The following is a 23449-nucleotide window of genomic DNA, read 5'->3' as shown; positions in this document are numbered from 1 at the left end:
ATAATTGCAACAAATAATGAATACAATCATATTACTTTTATGTTGCAAGGTAACAAACTGCAAAACACTGCGTGTGTCAGGGCCAAAAAAGTCCTCTAAAATAAAATTTAGAATCAAATTATAAGGAACTGAAATGACTTAAAATGTAAGAGACTACACAAGTGGAATATTACTTTGGTATCCACATTTGAAGAAAACTTAAATATAGTATGACACATGTACTTAAGATACATTATTTAAAACAATTATTAACTTTTTTCAAATAAAGTTTGTTTGTTTAGAATTAAGCACAAAGTCAATTGAACACATCCAACTGTAGCTTTACTGTGCTATATGAGTATTATTAAGGCTATATAGTTTACAAGCAAATTTATGTTAAATAATAGTAGAGACCTCAGGTAAATTGTGAGGAGTTATAGAGGACATTTGGAACAATATTTCACTATCATACATTGATATATATCCTCATATAAAAACAATATGCATTAACATGAAGATACAAAATAGTTTTCCGTTTACATTTTCTGTAATAATGTATTGTATTATTAAGATGTTTACATTGGGTATTATTATTCATTCTTTGTGCCTTCTGTATGTATCTCGCCACTTGGTTTCCATAATATTTTTAATGATGAAAATATGATAAAAATTATTGCTCGCTTCCATTAAAATGTTACACATAGTAGAAAAAAAAATTGATTGATCGAATGTATTAGTGCTTTAGGGCTCATATCCATTTCACAATGGAGCCTGGCATGGCCAGGTGGTTAAGGACGTACGACTTGCAATTTGTGGGTCTCGGGTTCGAATCCCTATTCCACGAAATATATTCGTCCTATAATCTGTAGGGGCTGAAGACTGTATATAAACATACCACATGTGTCAAATATTATCTCTTTTAATTCTTGATAACGGTAGTTTTTAGTTTGCTTACAATATGATTTAATGCAAAGTCACAATTACATCTTAAACTTCATTTAATTAGTCGCGTTACACATGTATGTGTAAAAGACTACCAATACGGTGCGCATCTCTTTCATTACACTTATGGAGTTCTTGTAATGAAGTTAAAATTCCAACATTGTTCATACAGACATTATTTAATCTTAAAGGCTATATGAATTCTATTTAATTCTAACTGTAATCGTCAACCTTAAAACACAAGCGACTACCCAGTGGCTCAGAAGTAAGTCTGAGCTCTTATAATGGTAAAAATAAGGTTTCGATATTTAGAGCGGGCAGAGCACAGATAGCCCATTTGGTTGGAAACATTATACGGAGCTAGGGAAAATGAAATAAAATTAGATGATCAAATGATTCAAAATTTGTTAATATTAAGTTTGCTCAATCTTAAATTACTTGAAACAGTTTGGGCGAAATAAAGGACCAACAGTGGTTAGAATAAATTACGCTGTTTATATATATACATATTTATATTAGAATTTGTTTTTAGTTTAAACTTTCCTAGACTATAATTCTATTCTAAATTTTTGTAAATATTTTTGTTCATCGCTAAACAAACGCCATTCCCACTGTTAAACTACAAACACAACACTAAATACTATGAATCCAACTAATCAAACTTTCTTTTTGGCATGGAGCCCGGCATGGACAGGTGGGTTAAGGCATTCGACTCGTATTCTGAGAGTCACGGGTTCGAATCGTCGTCGCACCAAACATGCTTGCCCTTTCAGCCGTGTGGACGTTATAGTTCCACTATTCGTTGGTAAGTTGGCGGTGGGTGGTGATGACTAGCTGCCTTCCCTCTAGTCTTATGCTGCTAAATTAGGGACGGCTAGCGCAGATAGCCCTCGAGTAGCTTAGCGCGAAATTCAAAACAAAACAAAACAATTTTTGGCATGGACTGTATACTATTAAGTTTGGCACATTTTCTGGCGTTAGATATGAGTTTAACGAGATAATAACGTGTTTTAATTATGGAAGTAATAACTGAACTGTCACGGCATGCAGAGCGAATCGTGTTTCAATAAACAAGGTTGTAAAAACAAAGTTTCTCTCAAAGCTTCTCATTGCAGTAATTAATTATCACTGAAAAAGCGGGCTTGGCACATGATTAAATGCGTGTATCAAACCGTAACAATTATTGGAAACTCAAATAAATATCTTGAAAAATATTATAAGCTATTACAAAACATTGTAGTTCTTGAAAAAAATATCAAAATATATAGTAAGTTATAATTTATGGAACCACCACCATTATTTTAAACAGTTCTGCGAATCCAATGACACATTTAATGAAACAAACATATCAAAATATGTTCTGCAACTGAAGCGTATGGTGTACCTATTAGTACTTCTTATGACACTTAGAGTCCATTACAAGTACAAAGAACATTTAATGATACAAAATTGTGCAATGTGTATTTTGGAATACAAGTTACAATAACGTAAAATAAATTGCTTACAAACAAAAAATCATGTAGCTCTGTGAATAGGAACGAAACAGAGTCATAACATATACTATATCATTCCACATTTCTTTATTTTGAATTTCACGTATAGCTACACGAGGGATATCTGCGCTAGCTATCCCTAATTTATCAGTAAAAATCTAGAGGAAAGGCAACTAGCCAACTTTTAGGCTGCTCTTTACCAACGAATACTGGGATTGACCATTTCTGAAAGAGTGAGCAGATTTGATGGAACGAGGATTCGAACCCATAACTGCTGTTGTTACTTATAGGAAATGCAAGTAATCAAGTTATAATCACAAAAATGTTTAACACAAAATAATAACAGCAATCTCACGTTACAAAAATACCTTTCAATGCTTGATATGAAATAAAGTAGAAGTAATTATCATGAAATAACAGTTTAAAATCGAATAAAAATAAAAATACTAATTTAACAATACAAGACAAACCTTTACGAACCATACGCATATATACAACTAAACGTTCCCTTGAATCATTTAGACATACACACTGAAGAAATGAAAAATATTACTTTTACAAACTACATTCCATAAACCGCACTAATGGAACCACTTCCAATAACTTTTATATCAGTGCAAAACACTTCTTGTGGTGTGTCAGATCGTTACCCTGGTGTTAACTTCTACATCTTTACCTTCCAAGACTTAGTACAGCATCAGATGGAATTAGCATATTGAAGGATCCTGTCAACATAATTTCCTCCTTAACATACTCAATGTCAAATGTATTCAGACCAAAAGATTCCCATAGCTTACATTGTACTTTAAGGTAGCACTCCTCAATGTCATTGAACACTATGACAGTTAGAATAGACTTTGAGGCTTCTGCACACAAGATACTACCAGGTTAGCTGAAGAACGAGACAACCAGAAGCCAAAAATTCGATCTGAGATAGCAAAATCCAAAGTAAAAACATAATATGAGATACATTCCAGAAAGTTAGTCAGGTGTGTAAATTGTAAGAGTAATTTACAGATTACTTTGTTCAAGCAACAGTCATAATCTTTAAGTGTACTCATGCCCTAATCGCCTATAGAACATGTATCCCTAATGCATGTGAATGTCCAATCACCACACTTCATTAAGTCTCCACTTATATCTTACAATTATTGTAATCATTTTTTTCCATTTCCATGATAATAACCAACACAGTTTATCCTTTCAGCCAGAACATTATCTCAGTATAATTTGTTTGTTGAATAATAAAGATCATCAGGTTTCAATAGGAAAGGAATCACGTAGATATTGTAAAACTAGTTCCTAAACAGAAGCTGACCCAGTTGAGCAACATCACCATTACATTTGACCATTGTAACCCATAAACATTTATATTGTCTCTTTCTAGTTGTTAGTTTAGTACTGATAATGTGTAGCCAAAAATATCTAGAAAAGTGTGTGCTTATAAAATATTCAGTTTGTCGTAATAAAATACAATACTGAGCATTCCAAGATTACTTTTGTTATAATAATTAAACTACTATATATGAATTTTACTACACCATGACTATTTCAGTTGGATTTAATCGAAGTAGTTTGTACTACTCTTAATTAAAAATAATATATAAAACCTGTTTTCTGCCAGACATAATGAAAGTCTTTATTACTTTTATTCTTACATAAAAAATTAACTGTCTTCTGAGCATTTCACTGTTGGAATAGTGAGAGTTTTTTTCCATTGTATAAATGAAAATAACAGGACTGCTGCATCTTCAAATAATAATCTTAATGTCAGTAATCACAATTAACCTCATATCACAAAGACGTAATATACAGATCAAATTCATTAATTTCTTTTTTATGTTGCTTAATATTTGTGTTCTTTCTGCAACAAACTTATTAATGTTAAACAACACTCACGAATGACTTCATGTCAAAATAAATACACATTTATCTACTTATAGATGTACATGAGAATCACAGACTTGCGAAAGCATAAAAACCCTACAGAGACCACCCCATCTGATATCAAACTTGCCAGACACTACCTCACTTAGATGAGCCTCAGTTGGCCATACTTCATTCACACAGAGATAAATTCTCAGGGTAAGGACTCTAACAAATATTCTGGATGCACTGGTTTCTGCAAGTTCTCCTTTCTGAGTCTGCAGCAAAAATGAGAAATTAGTCGTGGATCTATGCAATTTTGAAAAAGTCCAAGGTTCACGAGAAGATATTCCCAACACCTGACAAGTATCTCTTGTATAACCACACAACTTCAATGACAGACTCTTTTTTTAGTCATAAATCCTTCGATTTGTGGAAAAGGCAATTTCGTCAAACATTAAGTATTTTCATATTTAATAATATAGATTTCAAGCAACGGTAAAAGAAAAAACTTTAATATAAGATATCCTGTGGTCAAGGCACAAACTATTTCCCTTCTCGTGTAGTCTGTGGTATATTAATGTCAAACTAATTTCCCTATGAGTGCAGAGATATTTCAAAATAATAACAGGATAGTCAAGAAGATATATATTTTGAAGGAATTCTGAATTTTTTGAATTTAAGTAGACACACATTTTCAGTTACATGATCAAATGATCATTATTTAATTACACGATGAAATAATCTTTATTAAACTCTCACAAACAATCAAAATAATATGTGAAGAAACAAAGAACAACATTTTTATTTTTTAATCAATTCTCCTAAGAACCAATAAAGAGGTTTAATAAGAATTGGAAAAAATATTAAGAGAGTATTACTAATTATTACTAAATAAAGACTTCAACTTCATTTATCAAACTAAGGACTTTGAAAGATAGTTAACTTAGAGATCACAGTACCAAATGTTTCAATGACTATATTCACTGTTGATCAGCAACATTAAAACATTACAAAGCTCATTTGAAATTGTAAATTGTTATAGCTGCTTAACAAATATAAGAAACTCCTTCAGAGATTTAGGGATAGAAGTAGATATAACGCTTCTTCAGTCTGGATGCAGGAATTAATTACTCAGTTGGATCCACAGCTTTAGTGAAAGATTATTAACAATATACTTAAAACAACAGGTGGAATATTTGGCCTTATGGGAAAGGTTTCAAGGTATGAATGAATTACATGCTTGAGATGGGTTCTACATTGGGTATGTAGTATAATGTTTCAAGAAGTTCTAAACATATTGTTGTAACGTGTTCTATTGTTGAGTGGATCCCTTTCAATTATTTAGTGTACATGCTACTAATTGCAGTTCACATAACCATAATAAATTATTGTATTTCTTACATAAATTCTGTAACAAATACAGCCTGTAGATTCCATAGCTAATCAGTGAAGTAATTGAACAGCAGAACAGACATGATAACTTCCACACCTAACAGCGAGCAAATTTCTTAACACTGAACTGTATTACTCACTGATTACTCAGTCACTACCCATTAGCTTCTCATTACTGATTCATATCGTAACCTTGTTTGTACACACTTCGCGAAACCTCTAGATTATTAAATCATCATGAACATTTTAAATATCGCATCATCATCATCACTATTAGTAGCTCCTTATAGCAAAAACTAAATCATAACTTTAAAGAGTATAGCTTACAACACTAACCCTTCTTGGATTGAGAAGTTGTTCCTTGAAAAATACTGGTACACAAATGATATATTACACTAAACTGTTTATTCATCAAGACGTTTTTGTTGGTTTTCTTTTCAAGGGTTGTGTTAAATACATGAGATAGTGTCTTATCCCTTGTCGTCGCTTGCTATCCTGTCATTGGGAAACTTTTATTTGCTGGGTCGTGTAAATGTGCTGGTGGCTCTATAGTTGATGATTCTTTTGAAATGGTTTTCAGAGGAACTCCGGGCTCTTCTTCAAGTTAAGTTTCTGCTGCGTTATCCAACAGGCCATTGTCCCACTGATTTACTCCAAAAAGACAATCATAGTGGACGACTTTTCCCTTGGACTACTTGTCTTACTTGATTATGCAAACCGCATCATTGATTCTTTCAAGAACAAGATAGCAGGCTTTCCAGCGCGTATCTAATGTTAGAGATTGTCCAGTGTTAAGTGGTTATACCCTCAAGATATGCAGGAGTGTTATATTTTTCAACTATACTTCAGTCATTAAATATATGTGCATTTCTAATAATTCCTTGTATAAATATTCCACCCTTTCTGTTAAAATTAGAAATTCATCCTCTATTGTAGTATTTATCATATAGTGCCTGTGAATTTCCTGTGAAGGTATTTAATGCTAGTGCAACCTTTCATCCATGCCTCCACATGAAGTAAAATCTCAATATGCAGTTTTCTTCAATGTCAATTACCAACACGCTTGAGTTGTAGAAAAGCTTCCTAAAGTAAGAGTAATTTCTAACATTTCTCTTGCTCAAACTTTATGTCCACATGTTTCTGGCAGTTTGACTTCTCCACATTCCATTGCTTATATCGGTTTCCCAAATTGTTCACCCGAAACACAGCGATATCGACATCTGTTAAACACCGCGTGAGCTACCAGCTCGAGGTAGTTCACAGTTTTAACATTAGACCACGCTACACTCCTTTTGATGATGTTCTCGAATGTTTGACATATGTTTTGTTTACTTGTACTTTCGGCTATGCCAGTAACTCCTCAAATTTTCTGATATATAAATACTTGTCGACCTTCTTGAAGGTTGTTGTGATCAAGTGTCTGCGAGGTCAAGCAAAGTTCAATGAATTATGTTTTTGAATTTTAGTCCTTGTGCATAAAAATCGAAAGATTTTTGAACAATATTAACAAGTGTGAGAGTAAAGAAAAGGATCATGAGCCACAGACCAGTGGCAAAGTTGTGAAAAATGGAAATATCGGATATATGACGATAGTTATCTAGATTTTAGTTTTACTTCAGTAGATGCCAACCATGAACAGTGTCCACACTGTGTATTATGTCTAAACGTTCTGGCTCCAGAATGCATGTTTCCAAGTAAACTAAAACGCCACTTAAAGACCAGTCATCCTAACATGGGGAGTAAACGTGATTATTTTACCAGAAAGTTAAAAGAAGTAAAAGAACAAAAAGGTACATTTTTGAAACAAGCATCAATACCAAGCAATGCTTTGCTAGCATCATCCTACAAGGTGGCATATAGAGTCGCAAAATGCAAAAAAAAACCTCTCACCATCGCAGAAGAACTGATTTTACAAGCTGCAGTGGGTATGGTGAATCTGCAGGAAGACTGCTTTACCCAATAATACTAATAGTCGTAGAATCTAACACATGATCGAAGGCCTCTTTTGTAAATATATCACTGCAGGTACGAAAGTTCAAGACTTGTTTGAGATCTTTGACACTTTTATGTGTGAAAACAACTTAGACTGAACTAAGTGCATTGGCGTATGTATCGATGGTGATCGCTCTATGTCTGGCTGTTATGGAGGATTGCAGGCACTCATAGGAAGTAAAGCTCTTGATGCACTGTGGACCCACAGTATAATCCACAGGGAAGCCCTTGCATCGAAGCACCTGAGTCCTCCACTGAACGTAGTTTTAGAAAATGTGTTGAAAGTGGTGAACTTTATAAAAACTCGGCCACAGAAGGCGAAGGTTTTTTAAAACTGTGTGAGAATATGGAATTTGAGCATACATTTTTGTTGTACTGCTGTAGCTCGCGATGGATCTTCCGTGGGAATGTGCTGTCCCGTGTGTTCGAATTACGACAGGAACTCTACTCTTATCTCGAAGAAAAAGAACGCGAATGTATTAAAAATTCTTGAATACTGTTTTTTTTGTTAAAATTAGCACACCTGTGCGATCTCTTCGAAAAACTGAATGCATTGAATCTCTCTCTCAAAGAAAGAAACATTTTGAAACTTTCAGAGAAGGTTTCAGCCTTCAGAAAAAAGTTACTACAATGGGGAAGAAAAATGAATGAAGATGGTGGCAAAGACTGTTTACCCTGTTACAGCAGTTTGTTACATCCAATGAAGTTGATATGACCCACGAACTAAAATATGTTTTTGAGGAGCACTTAACACAGCTCAGTGACTGGTTTGAAAATTACTTTCCAGAAGATATGGAGAAGTTTGCATAAATCCGAGACCCATTCAAGGCTAAGGTCCCATTTGAATTTACCTCTGGAGAAGAAGAATATTATTGATTTGTCTTCTGAAAATACTTTAAAAACAAAATTTGGCAGCATAGAACAAAATGAGTTTTGGATATCAGTAAAAGATGAATATTCGATGCTAAGTGCTAAAGCTCAGCGAATCCTAATTCCATTTGTGACGTCATGTCTCTGCGAAGCTGGGTTTTCGGCGGTAGCTGTGATAAAAAGCAAATACCGTGCAAAATTCAATGTGAAATAGGAAATTAGAATGGATTTATCCAATCTGGTTCCAAGGTTTGAGAAGCTATGCAGTGCCCAACAGGCGCACACATCCCATTAGTAACTGTGGTTATTTAAAAATGAAATAAAAATGTTGTTTTTACTTTAAATTTAGGTGCATTATGCTCTCAAACGGCTACTAAATTGTTAAGACATAAATACTTATTAAGTATTAAGTTGTTTGGATCTAACTATTTAATAAACGGAACTGTAAGGTTTTGGTTTTTGCCTAGGGGAGCCGTGAAAATTTGCTGAAACACTAAGGACGCCTTGAACCTAGAAATATTTGGGTTGTTTGTTTTGAATTTCGCACAAAGCTACTCGAGGGCTATCTGTGCTAGCTGTCCCTAATTTAGCAGTGTATGACTACAGGGAAGGTAGCTAGTCATCACCACCCACCACCAACTCTTGGGCTACTTTTTTACCAACGAATAGTGGGATCGACCGTCGCATTATAACGCCCTCACGGCTGAAAGGGCGAGCATGTTTGGCGCGACGGGGATGCGAACCCGCGATCCTCAGATTACGAGTCGCACGCCTTAATACGCTTGTCCATGCCAGGCCAGAAATATTTGTATATGCTGGCTTATGATAAGTGTCTCAGGCCTTGCACTGGAAGGTCTGAGATACAGCCTAAATGGGAGGTCTTTAACATTCATATATAGGGCAAGACACCAACGAGCATCTGTCCTCTATGTGTTTCATTATGTTCTCTTAACTGAAAAGAACAACAACAACAAAAAAACACGTTAGATTGTGCATTTCGATAATGAAACTTTGATTAATGGTCTATAACTGTGAGTTGAATTTTGCAATGTTAATCTCCCATAAGTAAGCTTAAAATGTTCAACATATTGTAACGTCGACGATTTGTGTTTGTTTTCAGTCATTTGAATACACAGTGAAGATGTTCTTATTATAATCCAAAACAGTTATCTAACTATAAAGACATATCATCCAGTGACACAATGGTAAACTTGTAGTCTCTTAGATTTACGATATTTGCGGTTAGTCCACCAAACATAGCCCATTGGTTAGCCTAGTGCTTAATAATGCACAAACATTTATTTAAATCCTATTGTATACACAAGGTATTATACACTTTACTTGCTTTGTGCATTCTGCCGTTTGATACAGTGTTTCAGTCTGTTGTTCAAGGCCACTATCATTTTCTGTCTTCACTTTGTCACAAATTTAAGACTAGCTGTTAATTTAGTATTTCATCAGCGTCACGTAGATGGTGTTATATTACGTTCCCTTATTTTTATATATTAATAGAGAGATTAGTTTTTAAATACATAATGTTTTAGGTATTGCAGTTTGCAAAAAAATAGATTAATTTCATTCTAAGGCAGACCATCCATTAAATAGTATGAAATGTTTCTTGCATTTAAAAAAAACAAAGAAGAATTGTAGAGCTTTATTAAAAATTGTTATAGCATTTTTACATTAAAAACACATCTGTTTCTAGGTCATATCAATTATACCACGTTTGTTTTGTTTCCACAACGAATCAAGTAAAGTTGTGTAACTAGCATCTACGTTGTAGCAATAGACAGTACGAGATTTTACGCAAGTAACTGAGTTTCTTTTTTTTTTAGTTAATACTTTAGACTGCAGACTATATGGAGTAGTCTGAGTGTTGTTCTACAGAGTGGCCGTAAGTGCCTACCCATCCATATGTTATCATGTTATATTCAATTACGCATGTATTATAAATCTTTTTCTTTTTTCAGAGAAATATGGCCGATGTAAGCCAATTTACACTTGAAAATATCTCACAGAACATGACATCGCATAATATTATGCAGCGAGAATGAGGGACAGCACACAGATACACTGGATACATTAGATATATGGTTGGGTAGGGACTTACGGGCCACCCTGTACATTACTAGAATTATGAGATTAAATTTAAATTATTATTGGTAAATATCAGATTTCATTACGCTCTTCATATTTACGTCTGCTTTTCCGAACATACATTTATGATTAGAATACGTTCTACGATTTCTATTTTGTGTATGTTGTCAAAGTTCCTAGTCATTTTTAATCTCTCACCAACTTTCCACGTTAGCTAATCAAAAGAATGTTCTACATTCTATTGCAAAGAAACTTTATAATTTCAGATTGCAAGAAAGTACTTATTAGGGTGACGTAATATATTTAACTATTAGAAAGTTCCATCAGCGAAATTCTCAATAAAATCATACAATAAAGGATTTTCCCGATATATTCAGTGTATAATATAGTTTACTGAACGAAGTGCCAGTGAACCAGCGTTAAGTCTACACTCTTACAATGCAGAAGTTCGAATTTGATACCCGTGATGGGCAAATTACAAATAGCCAACTGAGTAGCTTTGCGCAGCCAATACTAAAATAAAATACATGCAAACAATGTTTAAGTGGTTTTAAAGAAATAAATATATACTAAACAAACAGCTGAACTAAAACTTTCAAAATTGTAAACTTACCTCAGTTATTAGATTTTTTTTTCTTTTTTATTAGGGTCCAGTATGGCCAGGTTGTTCGGATGCCTGACTCGCGATCTAAGGCCTGAACGTTAGAATTTCCGTCCCACTAAATCTGCTCATCGTTTCAGCCGTGGTGACGTTATAATGTGAAAGTCAATCCCATTATTCGTTGGTAAATAGTAGCCAAAGAGCTGGCGTTGGGTTACAATGACTATCTGTCTTACCTCTAATCTTTAACTGCTAAATTAGTGATGGCTAGCGTAGATCGTCCTCGTGTAGGTTTGCGCGAAATGTAAACTTTTTTTTTTTTGCTTTCAACTTTATCGAATGGCAAATACATTTTATAGGTGTTAATATCAGGAAAGAAGTGCTGATCACAGTGCATCAGCTAATAAATCGGGTTACTTAGAAATATTTATCTTCATTGACCAATCATATAAATCACACAACCAGATGAAACTACCCGATTGGTTTAGTAGTGGCTGATAGGTAATTAACTTTTCCTCGTAATATTGCTGCCAACCAAACAGCGTCTAATTCAACTTATTCAATTACATTTTCAAATACTTTAATTTATGAAAAGGAAGCATGGAACCCAAAATCTACAGCGAGGAATGACCCTTTATAAAATCAGACTTCCCTGAACCCGACGATGACCGAAGAAGGTCGAAACGTTGTTCGCTCCTCTACGTAGAAAAAAAATTTTCTCAACCCAAACGAATACAGCAAATTTAATTTCTGACTTTTTTTTTCTGAATCTTAATTTGTATGATTTCAAAAGTTAATTTAATTTTACTCTTGTATCTGAAGATAGAAGACTTACTACAGTTTACAAAAGGGTAATATGTCCATGTGTTTGTGAAGAATCACATAATTATTTAATTTCACTATACTGACGTACAAGGATGATATGAAGGTTAAGAACTTTTAACTTCCAACGTTTTTCATTAAATGTTCTTAAATGTTAAATTTCGCGTGTTTGATATTTTGCTATTTTTCTAGATATACAGCATGATATGATAAATTACATAATGAACGTATTATTAAATATAAGCTTATTTATTACTTACCTAAAACATAAGCTGTCATACTCTGCGAAAGTATCACAAAACCCATCACAAAACGAGTCAAGAGAAAGCCAGTAAAGCTGTAAACAAAATTCGTGGCTATTCCAGCAACAGCAGACAGTAAATGACCTGCTACAACAACAGGAACACGTCCATACCTGCATTAAAATTTATGAAGAAAAATCATGTATATTATAAATGAATTTGTTGTTATACATAAGTTAATGACAAAACAAAGTTATAGATTTCAAAACGCTGTTTAGGTTATAAATTCGTATTTAATTGTGAAAATGCAAAGACTGTTTTCAGCTAGAAGAAGAGTGTCTGGAAAATCTAAAAGTTAAAAATTTAGAAGTTTTGTATAGTAACAAGAAACGTGTAAGAATATTAAAACGATTGTGTGAGTTAGCGCATTATTCAATAAAGCAATGAGTTCATTAGTTTTGTGTCTGTTAATGATTTCGACAGTGAGTTATTGGGTTGATTCAATACGATTCTGTTAGGGTATTTCTAATCAATCGAATAATAAGTAATGTATCCTGAAAGGAGATTACTGGAAAAGTAAATTAATTCGTTATCGTTATATGGACTGGACTTGAAATTATTTTAACCAAATAATCAAAAAGGACCCACTCAACAACATAACATGTTAAAACAATACATTTCATAACCAACTAATGGTGCAGAAACTTAGTTTTGAGACTAGTATTTATAAATATTAAAATTGTACTGGAAGAAGCAATTTTAAAGTAAGATTAAGATTTAAAATGTGACTAGTTATGGTTTAGTGGTTAAAAAATCAGATATGTGAATGGCAATGTCTCGGGTTCTAGGCGCGAAACGCCGTTAAGTTCTGGAGGCGTTATAACTGTAACAGTTAATCATGTTATTTGGTTAAGATTAGCATAGATGTTGCTAGCCCTTTAATCAAATATTCCAAATTGGAGATGACAGGGTTCCCTGTTAAGTCAGTGAAATATTTGTGGTCTTATATTATGATGATCTGACGTTATACACTATATTACTCTCTGACCAGAGATGGACAGAGAGTGATATAGTGTATAACGTAGTTTTTGCTATAAACAAAACAAAAACAATTATTATGGTTGAACTTTAAGGGTTTCCGACGTGGCAATTATCCATGTGTCATAAAACTACTGTTCAGATTAAAAATACCAAAACATAGGGACTGCCAAGAGAAGTGAAAGGATTTAAAACTGCAATAATCGACAACACTTGTTGGTATAGTTTGTATTTATTATTACTGAAACCATAGTTCAATGAGATTTTTTATGATAATTCAGTGTGAAAAATAACGACACAAGTTATACTCATGGTAAATATATTCACACTATGAATCAACTGGGAAGCATTAAGATGAGAGAATGGGAACATTCCCTAAAACATCATTCCTGGACTCATAGAAGATATACGACAACTTTAGATAGTCATGGTGGTTATATTAACATGAAAAGTTACCTGATTCGAACCCTTTATATCAAAGAGGCAACAAGCGGTTGTTCATGTTCCTAAATTAGGTGTGCCGCAGTGTTTTAGAGCAGTTCCACATTAACTGGTTAGTGTGTAGTGATTTTGCTGAGAGACAATATTTTTCATTCTCAACGATGGTTCTAATGACATCATTTAACAACTTGGAAGTTAAATGTCAATGTTGATTTTCAAGCACATTTTACAAAAAAATATTTTCTAAATCTCGCACTGCTATAGGAACTATTTCTTCTATCGTCCGTCGTATTATGTCTCATTACTAACATTACACACTAGTCCCTGCCACTGCAATTTATACTACAACAAGCTTCTGTGAAGAATAGCAAGGCGAATCTTAGACCAAACTATGACAAAACTTCTATTTTACGTGGGCATCATCTACCAAGATCACGTTTAAGGAAATTAAAGACAAAATGTCCGCTGGAGTTGCTTCAAAATATTTGACGGTTGAATGGTCGAGTGGGAAGGCTGTGCTTCCAGCTTAGTAATATTCTTTATGAAAACAGTTGTTTTATTTTTTGAGATGTTGCTTGAGAATTGTGGTTGCGAGCTTTTACAAGCTTTAGACATTGGTTTATTCTGTTGTTAATAGTACTGAAATACATATCTAACTTCGTGGTCAGGATGTAATGTTTGTAGCAATAGTTTTCATTTAAGAAATACGGTATTGCTCCAAATTAGGTTGAAGAATGGTTTCCGAGTTACTTGGTGCTCTAATCTCTCTGCTCTGTGAGTTCTTCAATAATGAACATTACGACACTTGTATATTTTGGTCCTCAATATTTAACAGGTTTTGTATGTGAATAAAGAGACATGTTCCTATAAACCTATTCATACAATACATCATATTTATATAATAAAGCTATTTTCTTACTGATAACACACATGCACTGGACTTAAATGGTATAAATGAGATTCCGGATAACGGACAAAGATGACACGTTTATAAAAGGTGCTATGTTGATAAATGAAATCTGTTTCCCACAGATACGGCAGTACTTGTAAACGTTTATTTTCTGCACTCTGATGTGGTGGACGTGAAATAAAATTCCATTTATTTCTGTACATTACCTCCGTATGTTCAGAGTTAAGTTATGGTTTAAGATTCAAAGCACTGATTTCAAATGTGAGAAGATTTTTTAAAGAAATGATTGTTTGTTTTGAATTTCGCGCAAAGTTACACAAGGGCTATCTGCGCTAGCCGTCCCTAATTTAGCAGTGTAAAACTACATGGAAAGCAGCTAGTCATCACCACCCATCGCCAACTCTTGGACTACTCTTTTACCAACGAATAGTGAGACTGAAAGTCACATCGCAACGCCTCTACGGCTGAATGGACAAGAATAGTTGGTGTGACGGGGATTCGAACGCGCGACCCTCAGATAATGAGTCGAGTGCCTTAACCACCAAGCTATGTCGGGCTTTAAGAAGTGAAAGTTAATGAAAAACATGGGCTGTTAGACGGATAAAAATTATACAATACTCTTTATTACTATTTAAATCAGCTGAAATTCTTAATGATATTAGTTTTATATAAATTAACGAAAGTAGTGACACAGTAAAGTGAACGTTTTAATTTACACTTACATGTCTGCCACGAATCCTAGGATGACGACGCCTACAGAAGCCCCAGCCCAAAACATTGTATACGAAAAGTAAGTCTTCCAGGCATCCTCACACACCCAGTTCCACTGAAAGTTGGAAACAATTACTTTAATTCTAACACCACTTGAGACAGAGTTTGACACGTAACATCATAATTGTCTCTCTATTTTATTTTAGAAACATCACACTGCGTTTATTTGTGAAACGTTACTTTAATTCTATCACAAGTTTGGAGAGAATTTGTTAAGTAACATCATGATAATTTCTATATTTTATTTAAAAAACAACAAATAAATGCTAATTTAAATTACAACTGGTGGTTTCCTAACAACATAAACTAATGAAAACATATAAACATCATCAGTCAAAATGTGAAGTTGAAGGACTTAGTGAAAAAAAAGGCCATACATTTAATCAAGTTTTGATATATTACCAAATACAATATACTGTCAAAACTTCTTAGGACAGTGGTTTACAAGTTAGATTAAGCCAAGTACATTTAATTCATGGCACATGTTTACCTATGGTAATAAGTATCAAATCATCATCCTTATAAACATGTTATAAAATAACAAGCAACAGTGACATTAATTCCACTCAGATTATCTACACTGTTTTAACTGATACGAGTAACAGCATCTAAGACAGATGTTTTTCATTTCTTTCTTCCTGTGTGAACATTTGAACAGAAACACAAATATTTTTAACCGTGACGTTGATAACATTTTTTCATATATAGTATCATTTAATTAAACTTTTCAGGTAGTTTACTGAAAGTGTAACAAACTTTTTTAAACCGCTGTACAATAACAACTTTATCGTAAAAAATTTTTAAAAATTACAACTTGAAGTTTCTTTGTTTCATCTATTCCAAATACAGTGGATAGTGATACTTTTAAATCAATATTAGCGTGTGTGTGTTTTTTTACAGCAAAGTCACATCGGGCTATCTGCTGTGTCCACAGAGAAGAATTGAACCCTGATTTTAGCGTTGTAAATCCGTAGACTTACCACTGTAACAGCGGGAAACAAAATCCGTCTTAGAACGTTTTCATTTGACATTGCTATAGTATCGTGTTGATGACAAGACTTACAAGTATATTTTAATTTTTCAGTTAATCTCAGTAATTAACTGTGATTGGGTATATACATTAACGTCTGACAAGATATAAACGTTCCTTGACAAATAGATATACGTTAGTCGCTTCAAAAGATGTGCATTGCTGTTCAAAAGGCCCGGCATGGCCAAGCGTGTTAAGGCGTGCGACTCGTAATCTGAGGGTCGCGGGTTCGCATCCCCTTCGCGCCAAACATGCTCGCCCTTTCAGCCGTAAGGGCGTTATAATGTGACGGTCAATCCCACTATTCGTTGGTAAAAGAGTAGCCCAAGAGTTGGCGGTGGGTGGTGATGACTAGCTGCCTTCCCTCTAGTCTTACACTGCTAAATTAGGGACGGCTAGCACAGATAGCTCTCGAGTAGCTTTGTGCGAAATTCAAAACAAACAAACAAAAGCTGTTCAAAAATTACTGCTTGGGAGAAATAACCGAATTCAGAGGCTGAAGCGTGTTTTAGAATTCATGCAATTGGATGAGCAGAGCTACAAAAGCTTGCTCTTTAGGGATAAGTGTAAACAGTCAACGATAATTTGAAAAGGAGAATGTTATGATGATCAATGTATACAGCGAAGCATGCAAAGAATGAATACTGCATCTCAGCTAATAGTGTTAGAGATTGTTGAAAACTGATCACTCTCTAACTGCTGAGAACGGCAATTACATTATTATTCATCACTCATTCCCTTAGTTACAAGACACATTGGGATTGGTAAGCCTTCCAGCAAGACAGCAATCCAAATTATGCAATAAAAGTGTTGAAATGAAATCAATGAAAAAAAAACACAAGCCACTGGAAACTTTCTAAGGGTTTACATCGAAAATATGAAGGTATAGGTTTTTTGGTTTTTGAATTTCGCGCAAAGCTATACGAGGGATACCTGTCCCTAATTTTGCATTGTAAAACTAGAGGGAAGGAAGCTAGTCATCACCATCAACCGTCAACTCTTGGGCTACTATTTACCAACGAAGAGTAGAATTGACTGTAAAATTATAACGCCACCACGGCTGAGAGTTCGAGAATGTTTGGTGCAATGAAAATTTGAACCCGCGACCATCGGATTACGAATCGGACGCCTTAACCCTCCTAGCTATGCCGGACCGGTATGGTTTTAAGGAAGTACCATGTTTTTGTTCTAGTAACACACAATTTATAACAGCCTAAAACTGAGTTAAATGATAATTTAAATTTAGAAGTTAAGTTAATATAATGTCGATATGTATCAGATTGACATGCAGAGTTTTCTATCTTTTTAAATACAATTTATAATAATGTTTTTTACGAATAGTTATTATGTCGATATGTATCAGATTGACATGCAGAGTTTTCTATCTTTTTAAATACAATTTATAATAATGTTTTTACGAATAGTTATTACAAATAATTATTTATATGCAAACGTTTTACAATCCCTCAAACAATGTTAAGTCTTCTATCTGATCCAAAACTTCTTTGATATCTGATCGAGGGTTCACTTCAAGCAAAATAATTTCGAGCTGATATAGATACAATTCATTGAACTGATAGCTAGCTAGCTCTTCGCTGATCACACGTAAGTTTTTCATTACTGAACTTATATAATATCTTCATAAAAATACTTAGTCCAATGTTAATCCGCTGCAGCTAAGCAGTTTTTAACATTCAAAATTTATAAATGTTCATAGTTAAATATTTGAAGTTCCCAATTAATGAAACTCTTTCGTCCCTGGAGATATGGTGCATGTTTGGAACGTTATTTTCAAATTTTTATTAAATAACATTGAGATTGACATCAAAACGTAGTTTATAATTTAAATTTAAAGTTATATGTTTTATTTTTTTTAATTTAAGAGAAAATGTAAAGAAAAAATGTTAAGTATCGGTGTTTGTGTGTCACATAACACATCCAGTCATCCTATTGCTCGGCTTCTATTTTATTTCGCCTATCATACAACGCGTACAATTATCTAACGAAACTGGAATTTGAAATATAAACAAGCTAAATATGAAATAAGAATCTTCCACGTCTATGATTTGCTGATATATCAATACATTTAACAAATATATTAGAGTGGCTTCGCCCTTCAAATCAATCATTTGAAAGTTTTTAACTAGTACTATTACTCACTAGCTCAAGTTTATAACCAATAGAAAGAGAATTTCCCCCTCTCGTCATTCTATTAGTTGTTTGTAAGTGACTTGAAGGTAAAAGAAAGAATTTTGCCGAAACTGTGCATGTGTGATCAATAAGTCGTTTCTCTGAATAATAATAGAATTCTTTCAACCCACGTATACTTTACTTAAAGACCTTACTAAATTATAGGGATTTTGAAAATACTAATACTGCAGTTTGATAGATTTTTTTTATCAAAAGTTAATGTTTGAAGCATACAAAAATAATTATTTCTACAAACCCCACCCCCAAGTCTAGACAAAGCCTAGTGATAGTACGCATGCACGAGTGCAGAAATTTCGTAACATGGGTACGTACTCGAAATCAATGTTTTTCAATGTATTTCTCATTTACTTTCTAAGTTTTAAGAAATATAATTACAATTTAAACATTTATTATTAAATAATAATATGTATATATGTATAGTTATACATATATGTAACACACGGTAGCCGAAATAGTATACTTTTGTAGGCCAGTACATAGTTATGCGAACTGGATTTGTGTTATTCTAATTGCCTAAACCAGGGGTGCGAAGATGATTCCCAAGGGGTGCGAGGATGCCCATGAATAATTAAAGCAAATCTATATTTTTACATAAGAGTATGCTTTATATTTTTATATTTAAGTTTCCAGGGGGTGCGAGAAATGATTCCTGATTTGAAAGGGGTGCAAACACTGAAAAAGGTTAAGAACCACTGGCCTAAACCGAGGTGAATTTAAAATCACATTATACCACATTCGAAGCTTGACGACTTCAAAACAAAAGGGTAGTAAATTTTATAAGTATGTGCTCAAATAACACCATACTGCAAAATGCGACAATGTAAATTCGTATGTATATCGTATCTATGTAATATCGTATCTATAAATAATTTTGTATGCTAATGTAATTCATAATAAAATATTTAATTTCATGTTGTTGTTGTTTTCCACCAATCCATTAAAATATTTTTTTTCCTAGAAAATGGTACCTCAAAATATAGATAAATAAAAATACCAGGGTTCAGAATTAACTTTTTGTGGTTATAAACAAGATTCTTAAAATATTGCACATATATCTTACAATTAAAACCTACGATTTAGGATATTGTAAGAAGTGTAAAACAACAACAACAAAAAAAGAAACATTATTAAGTGTTAACCCCGGCTGAAACAGCGGTAAACTTACACACTTACAAGCCAATGAACTCCGGGGTTTGATTTGCCGCAGTAGACGCAGCATTTAGCCTAATGTGGCTTCGCTCTGGAATACACAAAATAAATAAATTTTCATCATCTACATTATTATCAGTTTCTATACGAGTATGATAAACATTCTGGTATTATTATCACTCTCTAGTGTTATTAAAATCACTTTTTTGTTTTGTTTTCCACCTGTCTGTATGATTATCACCAAAATTATTTATTAAATATTTTGGACATTATTAGTGTCTGTAGGTTTATTAAGTGTGTAAAAACATTCATTCATACTAGCTTCAATGTCTAATATAATACAATTTATGCAAATTGCAGAAAAATCACGACGCAGTACATTATAATATCAACATGAAAATGTAGGCCCGGCATAGCCAGGTGATTAAGGCACTCGACTCATAATTTGAGGGTCGCGGGTTCGAATCTCCTTTATACCAAATATGCTTGCCCTTTCAGCCGTGGGGGTGTTAGAATGTGACGGTCAATCCCACTATTCGTGGGTAAAAAGAGTAGCCCAAGAGTTGGCGGTGAGTGGTGATGACTAACTGCTTTTCCTCTAGTCTTACACTGCTAAATTAGGGACGGCTAGCACAGATAGCCCTCTTGTAGCTTTGTGCGAAATTCAAAAAACAAGCAAACAAACCAGGAAAGTTTATAGATTTCGAACATTTCAAACCGTTCGACTTTGGTGAATTACTTCGGACATTATTATTTTTTCGAGGACCCATACCCTTACAATTACAAAAGAACCAAACTTACTAGCTTAAGCGAGGTGTTACAATATTAACTCAGAATTAATTTGCTCGTAGTGGACTGGATCGTCGATAAAATATTCAGTTCTAGACCGAATATTAGACTCAGTTTTGTCTGTAAGTTTGTAAAACTGTTGTATACAAACTATTATTTGTAATAACTATTATTATAAACTGTATTATTATTTTTTGTTTGTAAATTAAATTAAGTTGAATGTATCAATATTGTTGGTAATTATCATTCAGGGTGGCCCGTAATTCCCCACCCATCCATATGTTGTGCATAAACAAAGTTATAATACTAATAATGAGTTGAAGGCAGCTGTTAACGCGGCATTTGGAACAATAACTCCTGCTATAAACAAACATGGTGTCGTATAATATTATGTAGCGAAAATGATGGACAGCACACAGATACGCTGGATACATAAGATATATGGATGGGTAGGGACTTACGGGCCACCCTGTACATTTGATAGATATTAACATTTGATTAACTTTTAAATTAAAATTAAAATTTCTGTCTGTGTGAAATACTAATACGAAATGTAGGTAACATAATAAATCGGACACTCGTCCAGATAAATTATAATACGTAACATTTTACACCAGAGCATTAAAACATATGGCTAAACACTGGAACATTTGGTAATCCTATATACGTGTTATGCAAATTTATGTTTAAATTTGCAAACGAAGGAACATTATTAAGCCTAACATTAACAATTAACACGTTCCGTAATATCACGTTTAGCTACTGTTTTTGTTGTCATATTATTCTTAACTATATGATTTTTAAATAAGTGTAAGTATACCATATTAAAAACAACAGTTAAAGTAGATATTTTGTTACCATCCATAAAATATAGTAGATAAGTTCAAGTATTCTCGTGCCAAGTAAAAGATCTAAACTTCTAATTTTTACACCACCAGTTTTTCTTCCTAAGTTTTTAAGTCATTCGGATGTTCTAGCCCGAAGTAGCATGTACATCAGTATAAGTAACATTTCCCACCACTTTCGTACTAGTTAGTGTTAGTATGGTTGAAAACGTGAATATTAGTCATATTGGGTGCCCCGCTGATACAGCAGTATGTCTACGGATTCACAACGCTGAAATCAGGGGTTCGATTCCCATCGGTGGACACAATAGATAGTCCGATGTGACTTTGCTATAAAAAGACGCACGAGTCATACTGACTGTAAAATTATTACAACAATTTTGTCTCTTTCTGCTTAACGGAGAGAGATCAGGCGCTGGTGAAATGGTTCGATTACAGCGTAAAAAAAATTAATAACTTCATATGGTAAGTTAAAATGTGAATAGAGAGAGTGATCAGTAAAACTTCCACTATGACATATAAACCGATCGATGTACATGTATGCGTTGAAACAAAACGACTCAAAAGTATGTTAAAACGTTACTTTTCAATACCATGTTTCTCATATACTTATGTATACATATATTGTGGGCTGAAATAAAAATAACTATCCAAGTATAAGACAGTCGTAAAAACAATGTACTACACTCAGCGTGAATTTTAAGGGAAAACAGTACGTTACAAAAATGAAGCGTAATACAAATTACATACCATAGTATAATAACTTTTGTTACTCTTTTTTTTTTTTTTTGTACATACCTGGGATACAATGGTAGGATAAATTAAACTATAATCATATTCCCAACCTTCTGAACAAGGAACAATGGGCCAATCTTCGTTAGGACTTGGTAAAGTACTTCCGCTTTCTACTAAAATCTGTGTGAAATTTACGTCATATTTAAAGCATCGACTGTATATAACCTTGCCCATGTTATTCTCCAAAGGAACGGCAAGGCGACGTCGCTCAGCGGATGTTAGGTTTCCTAATTCCGGGATGTTGCACCAGTGATCCGGAGTCAACAACAGTAACATATTTCCATAAATTACAAATCCCAGGAAAGGCGAAATAAGTCCCCACAGTAACGCTGCCAATAGTTTTTGATATTTTCCGAAAGAACCAACGTGCTGAATCACTGTTTCCAAATCCATTTGGAAGTGTATGATTGCTCAGAAAACTAGACTTTCTGTGTTTTCTACTGATGTTTTCTCCACACCACTTATACGTGTTACTAATATACTGGCTAGAATTTTATGAATTGGAAGGCACTAGTCACTGAAATTGTTGTATATAAATTATCACCCGTGACGTTCGCTCAGTCCGACCTTTAGCTGGTATTTCGGGTCAGGGATGCTAACACTGTTAGTAACAGTAACTGTGTTTGCCTAATATATGGTAGGTTAAAAAAAAATCAGTTAAAGGTATTTGTCTGGTTATAGTGTCACGTACAAGCTTTAGTTTTATCTCCTTTAAAACAAAGTAACGTCTTTTGAACGTAGTTCTTCGATAAAAATAGAATATTTACATAGTAGGTTATGTAGACAATCCTGTACTTTCACAGACGTCACATGCACTCGCAAACGTCGCAGCTGATTTTTGTGTATCGTGAGTTTTTGATTCTCCGCTAGTCGTTGATATTAGGCCTAAAGAAGAGACGAAAATGGAAACTTTTTTATTTTAAGAAAACTGCCGAAAAATATAATTTAATTCATATTTTTCATTATCATAATCAAAACAAATAAAATTTTTATTGTCTCAACCACTTTATGTAGTTTTTCGACTTGTCAATTTTTTCATAAAAATCTGATATTGCTACAGCGAGCTTCCAATGATTGTTTTTAATTCGAAATTAAGAGGAAATGTATAATGTAACAAATAAGTTATATGTCTCTTTGCATGCAAACTTTTAAAACGTTCTGAATTTCTGTT

At 33.7% G+C, this 23449-nt stretch overlaps 1 protein-coding gene across 4 annotated transcripts in view; it reads right to left on the bottom strand.

Moving 5' to 3' along the window:
- LOC143255308 (organic cation/carnitine transporter 2-like) overlaps positions 1-23106 on the bottom strand; it is a 51221-nt gene extending 28115 nt beyond the window's left edge. For 2 of the 4 annotated variants that reach the window (XM_076510765.1, XM_076510764.1), the window contains exons 1-4: positions 22282-23106; positions 15411-15514; positions 12318-12472; positions 36-95 (exon numbers count right to left, since the gene is read on the bottom strand). In XM_076510765.1, coding sequence (XP_076366880.1) covers positions 36-95; positions 12318-12472; positions 15411-15514; positions 22282-22671 — 709 coding nt within the window. In that variant the 5' untranslated portion in view covers positions 22672-23106. Of the gene's footprint in view, positions 1-35; positions 96-12317; positions 12473-15410; positions 15515-19865; positions 19941-22281 lie in introns of all 4 variants that reach the window. The other 2 variants (XM_076510767.1, XM_076510766.1) reach the window with 2 other exon arrangements.
- Positions 23107-23449: the final 343 nt, after the last annotated feature.

Source organism: Tachypleus tridentatus, chromosome 7, assembly GCF_004210375.1.
Source record: "Tachypleus tridentatus isolate NWPU-2018 chromosome 7, ASM421037v1, whole genome shotgun sequence".
Taxonomy (NCBI): Eukaryota; Metazoa; Arthropoda; class Merostomata; order Xiphosura; family Limulidae; genus Tachypleus; species Tachypleus tridentatus.
Note: the sequence above shows the minus strand (reverse complement) of the source record. Positions and strands in the feature narration are given on the sequence as shown.